Genomic DNA, 22,068 nt, shown 5'->3' with positions numbered 1-22,068 from the left:
TGATGTAGTTGAACGGGAATGCTGTTTAGAAAGTCGGAAGTTGTTTTTCCATAAATAAATAAAAGATGGGTAGGCACCACATTATACGCACTCGAAAATGCTCATTTTCATCATTCCTTAAAGTGCAAAAAATATATTTAATACCAAGCAACTTAAACAAATATCACAATAAATCATACAATTTTCAACAATCGGTAAATGCCAATAACAAACTTTTTGTATAAATAAAATAAAGAAATACAAAAATACTGGGCAAAGTTCAATCCAATTTAAAAATATACTCCATCACCTCAGACATGTATGGATTTTCGCCTAGTTTCTCCGCTTCCTCTTGAGCTTGGCCCTTCAATTCCGCCAACACTTGCTTAGTGTATTCAAAGCTACCATACTTTTCCAACAGGGATACACAATATTTCTTCACTTCAATATCTTTTGTTCTTTGGCGCAGAATATCTAAGAAAAGTTAAGGATTTTTTTAATGTGTGTTTTACTTAGGTATTAGAAGGATACGCATTACTTGGTTGTCATCAGGCTGACTACGAATAGCGTGTATAATTGGAAAACTAAACTTTCCTTCAGTAAGGTCCTCACAAAAGCTTTTATGTAACATATACTACAAGGAAAAATTTAGAGGAATGAATAGGTGCCCTTCAACTTACATCTTTAGAATATAAATTTAAGTAGTCATCACGTATTTGAAAGAAGAGTCCTAGAATTCCTGTAAGCTTGGTATAATCAGCTTTGTTATCACTAAACAGTTGCATTAGTCTTATTGCTAACATGAAAAGGCCACCAGTTTCTAAAACAACACTTTAAAGAACTGACTATAAAGTTGAAGCTGCTTACTTCTAATAGTCATTTGCTTGTATTCATTTTCACTAGGACATATGTAGCTGTCTCTCCAATAAATTTCCATGCCTTGACCTCTGTGTAACTCCAAAATTTGTTCATTATAAACCTTCACTGCCTACAGTAAGAATTATTATTATATTGTGTATTTCTCAGAATGTATTGTACTTCTGGATGCTTTAACTCTAGTAACCTCTCCAGTGCAATAAACAACACATAATTGGCAGCATTTATAGTGCTTGGGACCCCATAAATTGAATGTGCTACTGGTACTCCTCTTCGAAGGACTGAATTGTCCTGAATATCATCCAAACTTAAAAAAAAAGTTATTCCAAGATCTTTTTCTTTCTGTAAAAACTCACAGAAGACTAGCATTATGTAGCATATCAACAACTTCCTCAATTGTGGTCAATTTGTCTTCAGGGATATTTAACCAATAATTAAAAGCCCGTGCTAATTTTGATCTTATACTTTTACCTGGATTTTGAGTAATATACGTAAATGGCTGCAGTAGTTTCTGTAATAAGCAATAATTAAAAAAATAATTGCGGCAATTGAAAACCTAACCTCATCTTGGCTCTTGTCGTTGCTATTACTGTACACTTTGGGGATTCCTTGCCCTTGTTGTGCCATTACGAAGAAAGGTTTAACACACGTATTAACTAAAAAATTTAAAATAATTAAAACTGATTTGCGAAGTTTGTTAGGTTAGCACATGCGACAGAGAGACAACCACCAACCTAAAACAACGAAAGTTACTAAAGTCTTTCGAAGTGTTTGTGTTTTTGTGAGATAAAGGTGAGTTTTTGTTGATTTTTTTTTAATATTTCATGCTATTTTTATCGTTTTATTTGATTTTGTGTCGCCTGTGGGTATTTGCTTTACTGTTATCTTGAGATAACTGAGAATATTAAATGTGGATGTCTGCGACGCTGAACACTTTTTATAACAAGGTTTTCTTCGTTTTAACAGGAAAACTGTGAAAATCGTCAATTGAAAGGTTGATTTGTAATATTACCTCAATTTGCTGTTGAATAAGAGTCATATTGATATAGTGGGAGCTTTGATATTCAATATCGATTTTATCATTGCAACTCAAAGCTAGAGGAGGACGGAAAGGATCATTAGATATTTGCAAGATTTATAATTATAAGTAAAAAGTGGTGAAATAATACTGTGCCTGTGTGTGAGCAATTATTATTTTCTTTTTTTGTTTTTCTTTTTTTGTGTTATTAAAAGAAACCTAAAATTCTTACCTACTAAGTTGAGCAGCTTTCCTTATTAGAACTTCGCGAACGTAACATTGTTATTACATTGTGGTATTAAAGTCTTTGATGCTTTCAAGTATTAATTAAAGCAATCACAGTATAAATTTGATCAATTTGAAGGTGTTAAGTGGAAATTGAGTTTTAATCATCTACCTACACATACATTATGAATTTACTATGAAATTTGAAACGCAATTTATAGGTATTACTTGAAGGATTTCTAGCTTATTGTCTGTTACTTCAGTAAATAAGAAAACGTGATAAACATGTGGTACTTACCAATTGGTCAAAATCTAGTTCCTACAAATTTTCAGCAACATTAAATTTACGAAATGTGTAGAGATTTTATTTTAGGCGTATAAAATTTATCTGTTGCACTATGTTTTTAGTTGGCGAGAAGGTCCTCAATTAAAAACTCTACTTGGTAATCTCTAAGCCCAATGAATTTGGACTTTCTTCAAACGTTTAGATTCAATTATTACGTTACTATATTTAGAAATTAATTATTTTAATTTATACCGTCAGGGTCAGTCAAATCTTAATATAGTGAAACCGAGAAAATTACGCGTTTTTATATCAAAATTGCTGGAAATACGAATTGTGTTTTAAATTTCGAATTTGGATCGGTTATTTCTTTTGGGTGGAAAGTTTATATTAATTATGTTTTTCGATCAAACATCGATAGATAAAGATAGAGAGAATAAAAATGAACTTGGCTTACGATCTACTTACATGTCTTTGTTTGAACTTTTGATCTAAATTCACAGTATTTTTTTTCATGAATTTTTTGTTTCCCGTTTTTCCATAAAAAATTCAAGTGGGTGAATTTTCCAGAGAAAAATTTGGAATTTAGGAATCTCATTGTAGTTCCAATTATTGTCATAATCTGTATGTTCAAAAATTTATTTAACCAAAATGGATAAGCATTAAAACTAATGTATTATGTGCATGTCAACGGCGACTGTTATCATACTAACGAGGCCAATAATTGAAATAATTATCGATTAACTAATATAATTGTTGCATTTTTTCACTTTTTTAAAGTAAAAATAATCAAAATCTTTTGTATTTTTTTTATTCTTGATTTATTTATTTAAAATTTTAAAAATTAAAAAAATGTTAAAAATTTACTTCAGAAATCGCTGTCCGCCACTGAAGTGTTATGTTCGGTCAGTTTCAATGTCAATGTCAGGCCAAGCCGCAAGTTGGGAATAAAAACGCTAATATGCAAGTGACAAAAAATGTCTATTGGAGTTCCCGCCAGTTTAGAAATAAATGTCGTAATCAATTATGGATTTTTACAGTGTCAAATTGTCCAAATTTGGATTTTTTGAGTTTTTTTTGTTTTTAACCAGTGGTTTCTTCAAAAATGTTGTGATAAATAAAAATATGTAGATATCAACTTCGACTGTTATCGTAAATTAAAAATTATACACATATGAGGAGAATTAAAACAATTTATTAAAAAACTGCAAATTGTTGTTGCTTGTTTTTATTACATTGACAAACAGATATTGATAACTACAATGAAGGGTGAGGTAAAAAAACGACTACCGTTCCATTGTGTTCGTCTTGATATCAGGTCTTCGATCCGATATAAAGATTTCCTTTTTTATATTTACATTGAACATATAAATGTTTTTCACTTTTGATATGGATACTAATGGAAAACACAATTAACTGAAACTGTAGTCAACTCTTTATGTATTTCCAATCAGAATAATAAAAAAACGCATTTTTCAGAAAAAAAAAGATTTGAAATTTATACGTTTGGATTTATATCAAGCGATGTGCTTACTTATTGAGTTTCGCTCGCATTGGTGTTTTATTATTAAATTTCTAGGATAGAGGGGTTTGATTTTCTGACAAAATGAATATCCAATAAGAACGCAAATCAAAATTTAATATGCAGTAATATAATATAAGTTCCACAATAAAAATTTGATATGGATTTTTGAGAGTTGGCCTTTCATAATTGTGACAATGAATAAAAATATTTATTACGACTATTATTATCAGATATCACAGAATTCATTTCTGTAGGTATATAATTAAAAATGTTCTTCATCGACGCTTCTTCTACCATTTATTAAATTAGACTTTGAACCAAATAACAAGCTACAAGTCTTTCGTATTAAAGCTGTGAATACGAGTCAGTCTCACATGATGTATCTAAAAAACGTTTCAACTGAAATATCACACTCGTTGCATCTTAAGGAGAAATATTCATAGGCTATAAGTTAACAGTAATCGTCTTTTTACTATCATTTTGAAGCGAACTGCGAATCCAACTTCTGGTGGTTTTCACAGTTTTTTCCTCGCAATTTTCCGGTCTTGTTATTGCAGGTGACTCGTGTAGTCTTCTAACAGGACTATTTTCCTGCAATTTATGTTCTCGTCTAGATTTTCTGGAACTTGGAAAACCTACAAAAAATGTCTTATTTTATTAGACATTCACATGAACAGTGGTGCACTCCTGTTTCATTTTCTAGCTATTAAGATTGCACTTACCCGATTTGATGAACGAGTTTGAAGGTCGATCCGTGTTGGTTGGAGAATCGTCTCCTTGGCAGTTTTTTTGGAAAATGCATTTTTTCCACCCACAAATGGCAGTCTTGAAGTACTGTCGGAACCTTAAAAAAATCAATTAAAATTTATTAGTAACTTCTAATGGTGCGAGCGGCAGCGATATTAAATTTTATTACCAATTAAAACTAAATTAATTTAGCTTGATCATTTAAAGCTTTGAGAAGAACATGTTTACCTTGCGTTCATCCAATAGTAAATTAACGGATTCACCATAGCATTCGACATCGCCAACCAGTAAAACGCCAGATAAACGTGTTGGGTGTATTTGCTGAAAATTATGGCGGTATCGTAATACACGTAGAGGAAATACCCATGGTATGGAAGCCAACATATAGCAAATATGAAAACGATGAGGATAAACATCTTCACCACCTGCAAGAAACATTAATGTTAGATTGTCAGGGAGTGTTGCTGACGTACTGGAATAATTAACATATCGTTAATATTACTTGAAATTAAACAAAATTCTGTCAAGATATATTTCGGCGGTGAAGTTATTAATTACTTAATGTAGGAAAAGTAATGAACTTTAAGCAAATCTTCTTGGTCACGATGTCAACCGGATTAGTAGGAATTATTGATTAATTTAATTAAATTTGGGGTCTCAGTGGATTGGGGGAAAGATGAGTCAAATCTGCAACTAAACAGCAGGTCTCGGCTCATTTATTCATTACAGGATCACAAATCTAAAAGTAATTCTCGCTTGGAAAATTCCTCTGTACATGATAAAAGACGCCTTGTTTTGACAGAAATATATTTTTGAGCAATGCCAAGTGTTTCTGATGACATGCCACCACTTTACTTTTCAAGTTGATATTTTAAAGTATTCCCAAGTTTTCCGTTGTTATCGTTCACTTACAAAAACTCTGTTTTGTGTAGGAATGTCTTCTTATTTATAAACGAACCATTGTGAAAATATGGTTCAATATAATTTGTAATATCGTCATGGATTCGTTGAAATGTTTTATTAAACCCACGTAAGTAACTACTGACTTTTGTAACGGAAATTTCATTGAATTTTAATCAAAGTTATAATCTGATAATTCTAGTTTAATCTGGTTCAGTTGCAGAGACATCCTCTCAGATAGCTCAGAGAAAATTACTACTGTTACTAATTACTACAGTTTCAGCTGTTTTTAGTACATTCATGAATGTTTCGCTTTTTTAATCGATTTTCTTAATTTTGCTTAATTTGTTGGCATATTTCAGATTAATTTAATTAGTCTAAGTGCGTGGTGTAATCCGCGAACTTTGAAAGAAGAAATGTATAATAATAAGAACGCCAGTTGGTTCGTGGGAGGGAATTAAAACGAGAATTTTAGTTCAACTAATTGGTGATCTCATTAAATAAATTAGTGCTTTTGTATTTTCGAATAAAGTTCAAAGTAAATTAATTTTTGGTCGAATTATGTAATATTATTTACAGGTAAATAAACTGCGATGCAAAATAGCAGCCAAGAGGTGTTATAAAAGTTTAAATTGGTGGAGGCGCCGGGACAGGTTTTCATTGAATCTTCCGGTAAATTAATTCAAAACTAGTGCTTGGCGGAGAAATGGAAAATGTGAAAATAGTTTTTCAATTTTAATTTCATAAACGTTGTTTTTAACAGTAAATAACCCTGAAGGCGTATTAGATGTTTACTTATTACAATGGAATTTTCTACCATGCAACGAGTTATTGAGATAATGTAACAAATAATGAATGGTTTAATATAATTTATTCAAACTTTATTCTTGGTTTTAACATTTTATAGCACTCACGTCATGTTTTGTAAACCTAAAACAAAATTGATGTAAGAAACTTTTTAGTCACAATAATTTGTTAAATGTTTTCGTATTACAACGTAATTTTTCTAATGTAAAATGAACGAAGACAACATTTGCTCTTAAAATATAAAGAAGTTTTCGCACTAAAACCATAGCATAGAGACTCTGAGTAACTTTTTCCAAAGTTGCAGCTAAACATGGCGAAATTAAATTCTGATTTAAAAGTTTGATATTTGTGAAGAGAACTTATTTCTGCAGATTTAATTTAGAAGTGTTGGTCTTTTTTACACAATGAAGAGGGAATTTATTTCATTTAATGAGAGGAGATAAGTTTTGTTTTTGGCCACTTTCCAGCTAAATTTACCTATACGAATTTGCTCATGTTTTATCTTATAACTCAATATTAAAAGAATTAACGAGATTATGCCGTTCATTTTTATACAAAGGTGAGTAGTTATATGTGGGTTCTGAGGCTTAACATTAATTGCGATACAAGCAGAAATCTACTTACTTAAAAATGAGCTCATTGCAACGATAAATGAGGCTGTGATTAGAGCACAAAAGTGGACTAAATTAAAAACGCAATTTCTTTTAACGAACGAATTTTTTTTAGTTATCAGTTAACATTAAGAGAACCAAATTTAACGTACTTAATGAAATGAGACAATAGAAAACAGATTGGATTAGGACTCGATTGTTTGTTTGTTTGTGTTTCATTTGAAACACAAAAAGCCAAAACACTTCTTTTTACGTGATTGCATGAGGGCTCATCGCTACCAATTCTGTTCTTTAACTGGATTTTTGAAAATATACTTTCGAATTCAGAAGACGCGTATTTTCCCCAGATATTCAAACGAGGCAACTTTAATTTAAAATATATGAGTTAGATGTTGATTTCGAGTCTCGGGAAAATGTACATTTATTTGAGATTTGCATTTGGGTGACGATGATGTGTGCTGAAGAGTACGCACATTGTAAACAACTTGATCACAGCGGAAAATTTTTCGTCTTGTCACCACTTTCGATTGATATTTCGTTTATTATACTTCTATCACTTACCTTCCGTTTGGAGCGAATTGAGTCCATCTGCCTTTGCGTTTTTTCGCCTATTGAACGCGATCCCCAAAGCTCCTTTCCCATGATTGTGTATGAGAATGACATGAGAGTAACAGGAATGACGTATGTTATTATTAAGAATATCATCTGGTATCTGAAAAGAAAACATTTTAGATTCGCAGCTTAAAAAGAATCAGGTTCTATAAAAAGAAATCAAACAAGAATGGAGAATAATTTTGCATTTTTGGTCGTAAGACCCTGACTAACCTTAATATATTTTCACTTTGCTCAATTTAGTGTTACGAAAACAAATAAGTTGGAGAAGCGGTATTGATTAGTTTTTTATTATTGGAGTGACATTGCAAATTATTTCCGTTTGAAATAAATGTGCAAGATTCTCTTAAGTTTCAAATGAGAAATCGTTTCTCGAAATTATTTTAAAATTTGACCAATTTTCTTGAAATGGTGGATGCGCTGGGTATATAGCTTTAAACGCCTTGCATAAATACTTCCTTTTCTGTTAACATTTTAATTGAGCTTGAAATTAAGTTTGAATGTTCATATGCTTTGTACTTATAAGATCTGTCTAACTTTCTCCAGACTGCGGTGCTGAAATTGGTAATTTGTTCTTCGTCAGATGTAATTATCTAGCTCTATAACACTTTAGCGACGATTGTAAGTTGGGTAAGTTATATCTGCCTTATTTCGACTTTTGACCTTATTTTCCCTAACTTGTACTAATCGTTTATTTCAATCTTGTCAGCTATGCGAATTAGGATGTTTTCTTGCTTTAATACTTTCTTGGAGATTAAAACTAAATCCGCCACTTTAGAGAAAATTGCTTTTTTCTAAGGGCATATTAAAAGATTTTCTCGGGTTTTCGGCTTTTAACGAACACTTATTTTCAATATAGGTTTTTGTTAACAAGCAATTTTTCATAGCATGCAGTAGTAATTATTATTCCATGCAAATTTTCCACAGTAAAAACCACCCGAGAAAATTCCTACGCTGTTACAGGAAATTTCGCAATGCACTTAGCACATGTTTATAATGGTTACATTTTCCTCTTTTATCTGGACGCATTAGCTGTATTGGAAAACATTTTAATGGCGTTTCTAAGAATTGGCAACAACTCTTATTACAGTTGCTTTCGTGAAGAGAGCAGACGTGTCCTGAATTATGCACAATAAATCGAAAATTTTTACTAAAATGAAACTTCACATGCAATGTTTTCTATTATTTTCCCAAATGAAAAAACCAGAAGCAACTCCGCAGTAATAAATCGTACCATTGTTTTAATTTAGGTCTCATTATTTCTTTTATTATGCTCTGCTTCTCTTTTAAATTGCGCTTAATTTTTCACCCCTGCGACTAAATTGGAAATAAAAGAGCACAATAACATTTAGTCAGTTTGTGGAAAAGGTGTCAACACTGCGTAATGGCTACCCCCATTGATAAAAACGCTAACGCCTTCGAACATCATTAAAGAAGCGGAAATCTTTGGGGCGCAAAGGCGTTTAACAAGATGGATCGGAGTTCGAGCCGACGCGGAATTCGTTTTGCTGGATGCAATCAACAAGGATTGTGCGATGTCAAGCCAGTTTGCCAAATAACTCGGTTACGAGCTGTATTATTTTGATTTTCTCGCGCTTTCAAAACGTTTTATTGGAGGTTATCAAAATTTATTTGTTTTGTTTACGGAAACGGAGATCAAAGAGAACGGGAGGAAAGTATGTGTAAACAAGATATTGGAGATAAAAGTGCGGGGGTAGTAGCTTAGTTGGAAGAGAAAGCCGAAAGGAAAGATCTGATTTGGATGATAATAATAGATTGCGGGAAAGTCGCTTTGGTATTGAAATGACTGGTGCAAATTTCGGGGGAAAACTTTCCAATGAAAGAATAAAATTTATTTATGCGGCGGCCTTAATGCTGAATTATTTTAAATTATGAAACAGGACGCTCCACAAACTTCTTTGAATGAAACTTGAGGAAGATTTTTCTACTTGTCCTTTTTTCTTATGTGTCACTGAATAACTATTTAGCGTTATGCAATGAGTTAAAAAAAACTTGCGTTAAGATGGGTAAATTTTTTTTAAACTTTACTTGGCGTTCTTTTTAAACATCGAAAGCTCTCACGTTGCGGAGTTGTTACGTAAAGTTTTCTTTGAGGAATCAGATATCGCTGAAAGTTACTATTTTAATCGTGAAAATCAAGAACGAAACTTCTGTTTTTATAACAAAGTTATTTAGTTTCTCTCTATAAATGTCCTATATTTTTGTAATAAATTTATGAAGGTCGGTAGTAGTAGTACAGTAGAAATAAACATAAATCTATGAGCTATCGTAGTATGGGCCATTAAAATGATAAATTTATACTATTCCTGCTGCAATACGTTTACTCTGAAAATCCGAAGCGCATTCTGAACGGCAGTAAAGATGTTTAAAAAATGAGTCAAATCACTCTTCTCGGAGAAAATCATTTACAATCTTCGCATTCTTATCAGATTCTCCGGAATTTCTTTATTGGAAAATTTCCGATGATAAAAAGTATCGAGTTGTTCTATTTTTTTATTGTCTATGAGAAATTGCATTATGTATCAGCAGAATACGGAAGATTTTTGTAATTAGATCAAGACTTTACTTTTATTTGTTATCAAGAATAGGCGTCTTGCGTCACCTGGCGGCATCCAGAATCCACTATGACCAACTTTAAACGCTTCTAATTCGGTTATTTTTTAACGTCTGTGAATCTGTCCCCCAGTTTTGGATTCTACTTGAAATATTACGATAAATGAGTCGAATTTTTGCATCATAAATAAGCGAGATATCAACCAAATTAGGTTTTGCACCATAGGGTAAGCTTCCCTAGGTCTTCGAATTATTCGGCAAAATTATCGCGATTAATAATTTTTTTCTCAATATCCGACAACGGGAAACTCAAACAAACTGCTTTTCCGATTGCCATGTCTTTAGCCCACTTGTTTGGCTAAATATTTCTGAAGTAAAAATTCCAAAACCGGGAGATATCCAGAAAGTATTGATTAAATGTTTGCTTCTCAAACTGTTGCACATTCCTCGGATTTTATGGTATAAAAGACAGCGCCTTTTTAGTAATAAATTTATGAACTGACATGCTATCAACTGCTTCATTTGCAGTCAAAACCAATGTTCCAGCAAAATTCTGGTAAGGAGTTGAAAGTTACCCGTCTGTGACGCTAAGATATCTTTGATGTCACTTAAGGCGCGATTCCACTTGCTTGGTCTAGCCCAGACCAGACCAGACATCCAAGATTTTGAGAGACGTTTTTATAATTCTTCAGCCCCTTTCTGCGTAGTCAGAGGCGCAATTGCATCTTAATGTTTTATCTTATGTTTTAAACACAGAAAGGGGCTGAAGAATTATAAAAACGTCTCTCAAATCTTGGATGTCTGGTCTGGTCTGGGCTAGACCAAGCAAGTGGAAACCCGCCTTTAGACTACTGGAAACCAAAAACGAAAAAATTGGGGATTGCGGTTGCTGGCTTGAAATGAGAAAGTTAAGTGCATTTACCGTTGATCGATGTCTTCGTGGGTAAAAATAATTGCACACTTATACGTAGTTTTAACAAAAGTTTTTTTCACGCGTTTATTGCTTACTGTGTTTTATTTACGGATAATTTTCAATGAAGAAAAGTGTATTTTTAAACATCTATTGTTAGAAAAACGCGTTGCTACTTTGGAATCAATATAACTTTTTGTCACTTGTTAATTCTACAGCAAAAATTCGGCTTAGCTTTGTCATCAGCGAAGAGTGGTCGTTATTTAGATGACGCTGTCACTGCCACTCTCCTCAAACATCAATTTTAGCGTCGAGGTTCCAATTATTATCTCGACACTTTAGTCCGTGGTTTATTTGATCAATTGATTACGGAATAATTCACAAGAGACAAAGCACTTTTTCCTGTTAAAACAACATCCAAAAAGTGAAATTCTACTTCCCTAGTATTTTCCTGCCACAAAGCTTTCAAATGAGCTTTAACATGTGATCTTTTTATGGTTTGAAATGTAATACTGTTAATTGTGTATAAATAATCGCAACTTTTGTCCAACTTTGAAGCAATGTTTAATTTAATTAGGGAAAGGGCAAGCACGTGCTCGTTGTAGACATAGGAAAGATAAATAGATATACTCACGCAAAGTCGAAATGAGATCCTACTATTTTACCGTCCGGCCAGATTAGAATACAACCGATGCGCTCTTTTCCTTTGTATCTGAAATGGAAGGAAAGCACTTTATTCTATGTCTAATTTACCTTTCTCTTGGTTAAAGGTTAACATGACCAAATTGTAGATTCCTAATTGGAGCTTTAGGTCTAACCTTGCCTGTAATTAATAACAACTTGGTCATTTGTGTTCAACCTACTTACTTGTTTGTTATTGTTGTCGAGTAGAGTAAACACGGAAAAGCCACTGTCATGCTTGCCAACCAAATAAAAGTTATTGCAATAAGAGAACATCTCTTTGACATGCGTGGCTGCAGTGGATGCACAATTGCCAGATACCTGCAAAAAACAACTTTGAAAATCTATTTGATATGACAATCTCATTATCATAGAAATTTATCTTCTTAGGTAAATCGCATTAGAAACTACTCCTTTTATTTTCTCATTATAATTCTTTTCTTTCGGTAATGCGCTTTCGTTTGATGATTCACTGACATTAGGAAGATGAGAACTGACTTTGACGTCTCTGTTTCTTTGTCCGGAGTAAAATATTCCTCTTTTTTTGGACAGCGGAACTGTGCGGCTGAACGCACTTTTAGGTCGAAGTCATAAGACAGTTCTGACAGAATTTCGATAAAAATAGCGCGGATTTGTGCCGTTGTGCAGTGAATTTATTTGCATGCGAGTGTACAATATGCAACAGGATAATGCTAACGATGTCCTTAAAATACTTCTCACGTTTCGTTATTATTCACACCTACAGTAATTTTTTAACGTTGTTGTGTAGGAGTTCAAAGCTTTGTTTCAAACAGATAATTTTATTGATGCATTTGCTCTTTTAAATGCATTTTTTTTATTTGTATTAACCAACTTTTTATTGCCGTGCAAAAATGGTGGATGCGCCAGGTCAGCCAAATTAAATTGTTCCGAGAAATATCTTTTTCTATTTTTATATTTCATATTTATTTTATGAAATGATTGATGAACGCGAACAATTCAGTTGTAGAACTTTTACGTAATCTTCTCTGGAATTGATTTTTAAGTCGTCACGTTTTTTTGATAACGAATTCTCGACTGTCTCTAAATGGAAGTTTTTGCCACGTGCGATATTAAGTCTCTAATGTTTATTTAGCCGAGTTTGTGATAACTTTGGATGGATACGAAGATGTTGGATATTCGATCAACACATAACAGACTACACCTGTAATTACATATGTTGGGTCCCACAACCTGTTCTTCTTTGCACAAAGACATTTCGCTGGTAATTGTCTTCAACAGCAAACTTAATTGCTAAAACACATCCACGAAGATAAAACGCCACTCGAATTCCAAATGTATGTTGCATGTACCTACGTGTAGAGCTTATGAAACTGACCAGTGCTGAATGCGCTCATATAACATATCGAGGGCAATTTTGAAATTGTTTGATACGTTCGCTCCAATCTTGGAAAAAGAAAAAACGAAGAGTTTCTCACAGAAACCTGTTGAAAAGCTTAAGAAGATGGAACTTTATTAGCCAAGTTTGTTTCAGGTCACTGAATTAATTGTGTTCTTTTTTGGAAAGTTAATTTCTAATGAAACCACCTATAAACTTGAAGACTTTAAAGACAATTACTTGGCTGTTTATGGAGGTCTTTACAAAAGATTTTCGTCCGTATTTCCTACGGAAATTAAATCGCACCCCTCTATCTTGTTCTGTCACAAATAAATTTAGCGGAAAAATGAGTCATAAGTTTGAAGCTTGAACAATATGCTCTTGCAAGACGGAAATAGTTCCATTTGTTTGTTGCCCAAAAAAGCATTTGAATGCGAACATTTTAATTAAAGACAAAATTTTTATTGACTCTTCGCAAAGTTGTGTAACTTCCGGCAGTATTTTATTGCACACAGAGTTGGTTGAGTACTATTTTATGCAAAGAAAGTTAAAATGGAATTGTCATGATATACAGGTAACATTTACTTGTGACAGCTTCGTGGGAAGGCGAAAATGCGCTAATGAAATGTTTGCTTTTACACTTAGAGTTGGAAACGTTTTAGTTGTACACTCGTTTATTTTTATTTAAATTTAGTTTGAGGAAGTAATTGGCTCCGTAATCATAAAAAGAGAGGCAGCACAAAGGAAGGTCGTTATTATATGTCCAGGAGTTTGAAATGTCAGTCGCGCCACAGCGCCAATTATTGTTAATTAATTAATTACAAACGCATGTAGTTATGTTAGATATTAGTGTAGTGAGAAGAGATCGGCGTTAATTAACTTGTTATCAAGTTAAGATTAGTGATCTTGTTCTCTGTAGTTAGAGTACAATCTCCTAAAACGGCCTACTTTTATGTTAATTATAAATTCATAATTTCCTGTCCTTGCCAATAAAATCTATATCACAAACTTTGTTGTCACCATATGAATGTCAATGAAGCTCCGTCTCTATCTATATCTATATTCCAATGTCATGAAGGCTACTCTAGAGCTTTACTATAGGAAAATGTGTCTCGCACAACGTCACGTTATGAATTGAAGTGACTAATTACAGTGCAATGCCTCACTTCATTATTTCTTTATTGAATTGGTTTTACGAGACGTGATGAGATTCTGATTAGTTTATGCCTAAATGCGAAGAGTTTTCATATTTGCCACAAAGTGAACTTGTTTAAAAACCTACAAAGATAAATTCCGATTTTAACTGGTGATTGCTCTTTGAGTGAATGGATCATGCATTTTGTCAGCATTTTTTTTGTTGTGTTTAGTATGTAGATAAAACACTACCGGAAATTCGAGTTTAATTAAAAATGGATCCAATCGATTTAGCATCGCATGTCAGTATAGAAGTAGCAATTAACGGCGGGCAAATTAAGGACATTTTTATTTCGCGTGAATGCTAATTGGGATTGTAAAAAGAAAATTTGTTTTTGAAGATAATAATACTAAATCCCAACTTTGGAGCACGATGGTGGAGGCGCCGGGCCAGAATTAAACTACTAGTTTCCCGGTGTTCCTTTTACAAACATTCGTCAAACTTTACTTACATCATAATCTTTCGTGTTATCGTTTTTAAACCTCTAAATTCCGCTTTCAAGGTAATCTCTCTGAAACTTTTTATAATAACTCAACTTCGATCATTTGCTCTGATGCGTTTTGGATTAAAATGCAATTCGTTTTGTACTAAAAGGTTTCTGCCTTTCCACAATTTGTTGTTGCTTCAACAGAGAAGTTTCATTTAATTCGAGCGAGTGACGTGCGTCTGATCAAGTTCTTTACGGCAATGGTTTTCATTAAGTTAGACGTTGGTAGTTTAGAATCGAAAATCGTATTTTACGTTGTGTTTGTAATGTGTGCTCTTATTGGAAACGTGCGGATTATAGTAGGGGCTAATAAAGACAAGAATCCATTTAGAATGAACATTAGAACGTTGGTCGCAGCTTGGTCTTGTAACAGAAGAAAAAGTTGATTGTACCACGAGCTGATTTAGACAAAAACGGGATTTTTTATTGCATCTGGAAGTTTTCGCCACGTTTTCCGCCTCGAAATCAATATGTAAAAATTGATTGATATTACTTTTGTGAAGTGAATGCAATTTTATAGAATAATACAAACCTGTCACAGGAGATTCCAGTTAAAGTGAAAACGCTCGCTGCAACAGTAGCGTTTGCAATGAAGTTGCTTATAATGCAATACATATTTCCAAAGGGCCAATCCCTGAAAAATGGCATTAAACTTATGTAATTACAGCTAACGTATCGTAAAATTAAGAGGTTGGAAATTAGAATTTGTATCCTCTTAGCTTAATGCGGAAATGCTCTTCGAAAATTGTGATTCAAGAGTTAATACATACCCAGGCAACTGTGAGAAATGATGTAATTATAACAACTTTACTCTTGATTTAGAGTGCAAATTCTAATTTACAAATCTGTAGTGTCAGACGTTACATTTAATTGCTGAAAGGGAAATTAACGAATGAATTAACTAAACTTTGATGTCTTCAATTTTTGAAATTTATTCTCAACAGGAAGCTCGACAAATAGAAGCAATTAGTGACACTCAGCAAATTAAAATTTCCCTTTCAAAGCAATTTTCTCGCAGACCACACAAAGCATATTCTACTCAAACGCAGTCACAGCAAGCTAAAATTGCTTTAATAGTGTGTTTGTTCTAAAACAAAACAAGAAAATAGAACAGATGGGGTGTAATTTATCGTCCTATCGAACTTCACAAACATTTCATGACAAATCCACAGACAGGATATACAAGGATCGATGGAAATGGTTATTTCAAATGATATTTCACCTCGCACCGACTGAAAGTAATTTTTCTTCAAGTTTATCTTAATACAGACCGGCGACAAAATCGGGTAGAATTCTGGAAATTTATATTAATAGTTTGTCACAAATGGGGTGACATCTCAGCTCTGTTTACGACTTCTTTTTAAAATAAATCTTTTTAAAGTAGGAAAGTCTTTGGAAGTCAAGAATTGTGCTTGTTAATTAGTTCCCGAAAGCATATCGCAGTATTAATTTCCAAATGTCTGTTTATTTCCTAATTGTCTTCTAAAGTAAACTAAATTGGAGGTTTATAATTAGATATATTTCACCTGAGACGCAACGAGGAGTCGCTATCAGAACAAAACAAAGAGCATCCTTTACATTTTGCTCGTTTGTTTATCTTTCCGGCAATAATTGGGATATTTGCTTAATTTTTCAATTTATATGTATTTTCGGAAAAAGAAAAGTTTAATTATGGTGGTTTGGGGTCACGCTCAATTGGATCTGGATTTCACTAACTTTTTGGCAGATTCTGCCACTCACAACGACTCTATTAGGTCAGTTCTTTGTTATCAGTGTCATTCCCTGAAGTTCAGAATTCTGCAGTTTTATTCAAGGGTTATTTGCAACTGGGGCGTTGTCATAAAGTTTGAATAAATGGCGGATTCCATCTTGGATTTTTATTTTTTAGGGATTGAAGAAGTATCAATAAAATTCGATGTGTAGTGAGCGATCTTTTTGTTTACTGCTTGTAACTTGAGTACTATAAATAAATATAATTGAATGTTGAATTTTCCATTTAAAGGAAGAACGATTATTCTGAGAACTCTGTATATTATTTTCTTGGTATTTTGAAGATTTTTGTTATTTTTAATCCAGATTATTGCAACTTTGTAAATCGCTTAGAGCATATATCGCTCGCTTTTTATTTATTGTGATCTCAAGTTTATCGAATGTTGGCAGTTGGACTGCTCATTCTATAAGCTTTGAGTGAATCTTGCTTGTCCATGTTCAATTGAAATTCGAGTTTAATTACAGTCGGTGACGTTGAAACACATCTTTACCAAACGTTACCTACGATTACAATTACCGCAAAGTCCTTTCATCTTTTATCAATAATTGTTGACCTTTAACATAAAGTTTATCCCACATAAGTCGTAAGAATTTACTTAGAAAAAACGGTACATTGTGAATTGTGCTGCGTTAAAACTCTTCTTCTAACTTGAAGTTAATTACGTAGAGTTGTACCGACTGGAAAATTCGTGACTGAAAAATTCAAATCTATATTCGTATTACTTGTTTTCCAATCTCGACTCGATTTATTAGGAGCAGATTCTGTTTCAGTTTTTGCTTTTTATCACCCTGAGGACCGATATTGTGCCAAACAGTGCAGAAAATGCGCCGTCGCAGCGAAAGTTTATTGCAAAGTAAATTTTGAACGCGAATTTCGAACACCTAAAGGCTAAAACTGTTGTGTAACCGAACTGTTATTGTTTGCTCCTAGATTACAACAAATTTAGTTTCCTTTAGCAATGCCAGTTAGTTTTTCTAAATTATTTCATTGCGCTAAGTAAACATGTCGAAATAATTATTTACTGTCTACAATGCTAGTGGAAGCGGAAGATATCTTTATTGAATTTGTTCCAGATGGTGTAGGTTTGCATTTCTGAAATAAACGAGCCAAAACGGTGTTACGGATTTAGTTATTGCAAATGTCACAAAAACGGGTTTATGATAGCAATTATACGAATGGTTAGTTTCAGCAGCTGTCATACACAGTTTCTATTAGAGCTCTGAAAAAATACTTCACATATTTATGGATTCTCTGTGGCAAAAGTTTGTCGGAGTTATGACATTCTTGGCCACAATTTTCTTGGGGCTCTCATTCAAATCGTTTAAAACGTTTTCTTCCTAGACAAGCTTAATTAAATTTTATGAATAGTTTTAGAAACCCTGGAGTGCTGATTAATAAATTTGTGCTTTCGATCTCTTTCAAAAAACGAACACTGAATCGCGTTTGAGTTCACAATAGCTCAAAGTTCAATCAAACTACAATTTAAATCAAATATAATTTCTCCTTTTTGGATATTACTAATATCAACAGTTTGATGTCATAATTGCAGCTACACGAATCACCTGCGGAATTACATACCTATTCATAAAAGCTTCCTAATCTGTGAAGTGTGATTAATGTGGTATTAAATTGCATTAGTGATAAAGCTGTTCCGTTCCAACTCTTATATTACTGAATGTCAAATATTTACGAAACAATTCAATTTCTCCTATACAATATAGATCATCGCTATGAGAATTTTTTTACCGTTACAAGCGTAAATAAATTGTTATTTCGCTCTCTGAAAACGAAACAAGCACAAATTAACAGTCATGACTCATCAATCATGTAAACGAGCGAATTCGACCCCCAGAAGACGCTAATAAACTTTAATGGGGCGTCAATTTTGTCGCTTCAGTCAGTCGTTATCTACATACATTAATTTTTGTATCTTTAGAGAAGACAATATACGTACCTCTGTATCATGTAAGAGAAATTCAAAATGCAGTTAAAAGTCGTCATAAGTAAATCTGCCAAGCTTAAATTGACGAGGAAGTAGTTCGTAACTGTTCTCATTCTCCGGTGCGCTGGGAAGCATGAAAAATAACTTTGTCGCTTCTTAGGTTTAACTCACCAGTAACAATCCATATTACGATACAATTTCCTCCTGTCGCTACTAAGATCATTACTAGAAAAATTATTGTCCATAACACTTTCACCCATATGGGCATGAAATTCTCGCTGGTGTCCGGAGCCGGAGTTTTATTCGTGATTGGGACGATGAGACCATAATCGAATCCTTGAAACGTTCCATTAGGAGCCTCCTAAAAACAAGGGAGCTGCTTTTAATCTCTGAAGCTCTGAGGGATTTCTCTAATTAGAATTCCAATTAAATAAAAACGGATTATTCTTCAAGGACGCGTAATTGATTAATCTGAGATTATTAAGAGACGCTGACTATTTAAAAATGAGTGTTTTTCTTGTTGTCGCCAACCGCCTGATGGAAATCTCTCTAATTTATGAGTGGGAAGATTAAAATAAATGAATGGGATTTGAAGTGATTACTTAAAATCGCGTGATAAAATATTTCAGTTCTAAAGAGCTATAATGGGAGATTTATTAACAATCTGGTGAAAATTTATTATTGCAGTTAAACTAGACTTTGATTACACATAATTGGTGATATATGGAAGACACACGCGAAATTGAATTCCAAGAATACAGTTCTATTAAGCTTTAAGGTTATTCAAAGTGAATAATTTGTACATTGTCATATTTGCTCAAATTGCTTTGTAGTTTATTTGTGTTGCGATGTGCGTATAAACAGTGAAACTTTAATCAAGTCAGAAAAAAAGTGCACAACTGAAACAGAAAAACTGTTTTTTTGTCAAGTATAATAACGCTAAGAATAAGTTACAATTTCCATCCACTACGTGTCACAGGTGTTCGAAAACACACACCAAAGGAAACACACTTTGTAAGTGTGTCACGTCTTTTACATTACAAAAAACCATCTATCTTAGAGTAACTTCCGGAAAATCATTTCGTTTTGATCAGCACGTATGCAGCAGGCGTTACTAACTTCTTTGTGACCCTTTTTTGTTGTATAAATAAAATACAAACTTCAAATTTAGTTGATCTTTTGACTAGTAATAAACCTATGTTGCTAGTGGAGAAAGCCGATTCAAATCTCTTGGAAACTCATTATTTGTCCGCAGAATTATCATTTTGCTCAACAACTTGATACCACCCGCAAATTATAATGGTTAGAGCTTTGTTGCAGGAAAGATGTGAAACGGAGCTTAAAGCGTAATCTCTTGATAAAACATCTATTAAAACCTTCGAGAAAATGCATTAGTACTGAATTTTTATTTCAATTCTCCCAGAGTAAAATAAGTCTTTATGAGAGTTATCATCAAATATCGGAATTTTTGGCACGATTTCGGTCATAACTGAATTAAAATATCACTCGCAATTAAGTTGGAATATTGTGTTCAGCACAACTTTTATCGATTCAGTTTGATGTTCATAGTTTTATCGTCGTAAAATTTTTATGGGCTTTCATATCTATGAGGTGCGTCTTTAGATTTAACAACTACAAAGTAAAACTCTTTTAAAATTTCAACTGGTGAGCCAATTAGACTTATCACTGAATGATGAAGAGACTTTTATAAATCGAAAAAGTTGGCTTCATGAGGTTATAAAATGTTTTTATTTACATCGCAATGAATCTAGAAACTCCACGAACTTACTTTTCTTTAATAAAAAGGGGAATATTAATTTTCCTTATTAACTTTTATTATTAAAGACAATTTCTCTTTTTTTAACTGCGTGTTTTAATTACTTTCTAAATGTCAATTTCTTTCCATCGTTTGATATCAAAATTGTAATTATATATTTTATAATTTAAGTTTTTAACATTTAACCTCAGATTTTTGACTATTATTGTTCAAATAACTTTCTCTTTTTTTTTCCATACCTACTAGACAATTTTGGTCCAGAAATGTCTTAAATCAAAATTATAATGGATGGATATTTCAGGATTTAAATATAAAGAATCTGGAAAATCCAGCAAATTTGCGTAATAAATTAATAGATATAAAGAATATCTCGAGAGGCATCTCAGTAAAAAGAAACCTGCAGAATTTGCAACGTCTAGAAAATCTGAATAATTGAAGGAATTCAGAGCATGAATATACATATACTTGAATGCAAGTTGAATTATTTAACGAAATAACTGCGTACAAGAAACATAATTAAATCAATAAACTTGAAAATAAAACAGAAAATATGTACATCTATTTTTTTTTACCGCTTTCATATAATTCAACAAAGCACTAAATTAAACTTTGATCAAAAATCACAATGGCAAAATTTAATCTAGTTCCTCGTAAGAAACACGCTTCCTCCATTAAATCAGGCTGCCACTTTTAATATAAACTTGCAAACTACCATAATGTCAATTTTTTAAGAATCTAAACCCAGGCAGTATTTCCTTTGAAGTTACACACATTTATTTCGTATAAGAGACCTCTAAAATGACATGAAAAGAAAATCTTCCGTGAACAGTGGACCTTTTTCCCAAACCGTGACCTGAGCAACTGTACAAGTGTTTATTTCAACGAGAAACTCACCTCTCTGAGACTTTCAGTGGTGCTAAACAATTCACTCATTCTCGCATTAAAACTTTAAACGGACTTTATTAATATAACTGGTTGAGTTCACTTTACATTGTTATCTAATTTAGTTTACATTGACATTACACGAAAATTTGTGGCACAACGAACACGGAAAGTTTATCACTGTAATTATAGTTTATTTATTAACCGGTACCTGTTGTGTAAACATTTGCACGGATGCAAATGCATTGAATCTATCGATTCCGTATCGGAAAAACCAACGCAACAGTTGTTTCGCGTATTTCGCTCAAACGTTGTCGTAACTTTTGATTTCGGATACTGCTTGTACTTTTATGACCTTATCCTTTGGCCAAATTACAGCAACTGGCGCGAAATTTACAGGACTTCGAGACTTCGCGCATGTGTGGCTACATCCTGTTTAGTCCTTTGATATTTTCGGGGACGCGATAAATTACACTTTTCCACATTGAGAACGAAAATAAATAACGTTTTTTAATATACGGAAGTACCTAAATTTTTTTTTAAAAATAATGAGCTCGTGCTGCTTCTCAAATAACATGTTGAGGATGTTGACGTTATCTTAACCACCTTCTTTTCGAGGAAAAATATCACTGTGCACGATCAGCACAAAAAGCGGCTGCTCTGTAATCTCATTCCCCACAAAGGTGGAATTTTTTCGCACGTCTGCTTCAAAGTAAAGCAAAGAGAAAAATGGACATGTCATGTCAGTTTGTACTATTGTTTGCCGCAATAGAAATAAATAAGTAAAGAGCGATTTAATTTAAGGTAACAAGAACGTTAAATGGTGAAGAACGCGTTCAGTAACTTAAGTTTTACGTGACCGGCTTTCCGATGCGCTTATGGTAATGAATTAAGTAACTTGCGATTAAT

General features: G+C 33.0%; 2 protein-coding genes across 2 annotated transcripts; both read right to left on the bottom strand.

The window, feature by feature from the left end:
* Positions 1 to 117: 117 nt before the first annotated feature.
* Positions 118 to 3,009, bottom strand: qm (geranylgeranyl pyrophosphate synthase quemao). The gene is made up of 8 exons (XM_088039426.1): positions 2,850 to 3,009; positions 1,417 to 1,511; positions 1,212 to 1,366; positions 1,018 to 1,162; positions 847 to 967; positions 660 to 799; positions 511 to 613; positions 118 to 453 (listed from the first exon to the last, which is right to left on the bottom strand). The coding sequence occupies exons 1-8, from the start codon at positions 2,998 to 3,000 to the stop codon at positions 260 to 262; spliced, it is 1,104 nt and encodes a 367-aa protein (XP_087895552.1). The 5' UTR covers positions 3,001 to 3,009; the 3' UTR covers positions 118 to 259.
* A 551-nt stretch (positions 3,010 to 3,560) lies between these two features.
* On the bottom strand, positions 3,561 to 21,536 carry LOC148173256 (tachykinin-like peptides receptor 86C). The gene is made up of 10 exons (XM_088039425.1): positions 21,172 to 21,536; positions 18,672 to 18,861; positions 18,513 to 18,624; positions 15,320 to 15,421; positions 11,935 to 12,069; positions 11,702 to 11,779; positions 7,533 to 7,683; positions 4,882 to 5,078; positions 4,629 to 4,750; positions 3,561 to 4,541 (listed from the first exon to the last, which is right to left on the bottom strand). The coding sequence occupies exons 1-10, from the start codon at positions 21,208 to 21,210 to the stop codon at positions 4,351 to 4,353; spliced, it is 1,317 nt and encodes a 438-aa protein (XP_087895551.1). The 5' UTR covers positions 21,211 to 21,536; the 3' UTR covers positions 3,561 to 4,350.
* Positions 21,537 to 22,068: the final 532 nt, after the last annotated feature.

The sequence above is a fragment of the Gnatocerus cornutus genome, chromosome 6, assembly GCF_029298725.1.
Source record: "Gnatocerus cornutus isolate USDA-ARS CGAHR chromosome 6, icGnaCorn1.1, whole genome shotgun sequence".
Taxonomy (NCBI): domain Eukaryota; kingdom Metazoa; phylum Arthropoda; class Insecta; order Coleoptera; family Tenebrionidae; genus Gnatocerus; species Gnatocerus cornutus.
The sequence above is the reverse complement of the archived record's forward strand: the minus strand, read 5'-3'. Positions and strand labels throughout refer to the sequence as shown.

Coding starts and splice junctions, on each gene's coding strand:
- qm (XM_088039426.1), bottom strand. CDS start 3,000: ATGACAATAATTGGAACTACAATGAGATTCCTAAATTCCAAATTTTTC. Junction 1,163..1,211: donor CTACATAATGCTAGTCTTCT/GTGAGTTTTTAC, acceptor TTTTTTTTTAAG/TTTGGATGATATTCAGGACA. Junction 800..846: donor CAAGCAAATGACTATTAGAA/GTAAGCAGCTTC, acceptor GTGTTGTTTTAG/AAACTGGTGGCCTTTTCATG.
- LOC148173256 (XM_088039425.1), bottom strand. CDS start 21,210: ATGAGTGAATTGTTTAGCACCACTGAAAGTCTCAGAGAG. Junction 7,684..11,701: donor GGATCTCATTTCGACTTTGC/GTGAGTATATCT, acceptor TTTTCTTTTCAG/ATACCAGATGATATTCTTAA. Junction 5,079..7,532: donor CAATTCGCTCCAAACGGAAG/GTAAGTGATAGA, acceptor TGTTTCTTGCAG/GTGGTGAAGATGTTTATCCT.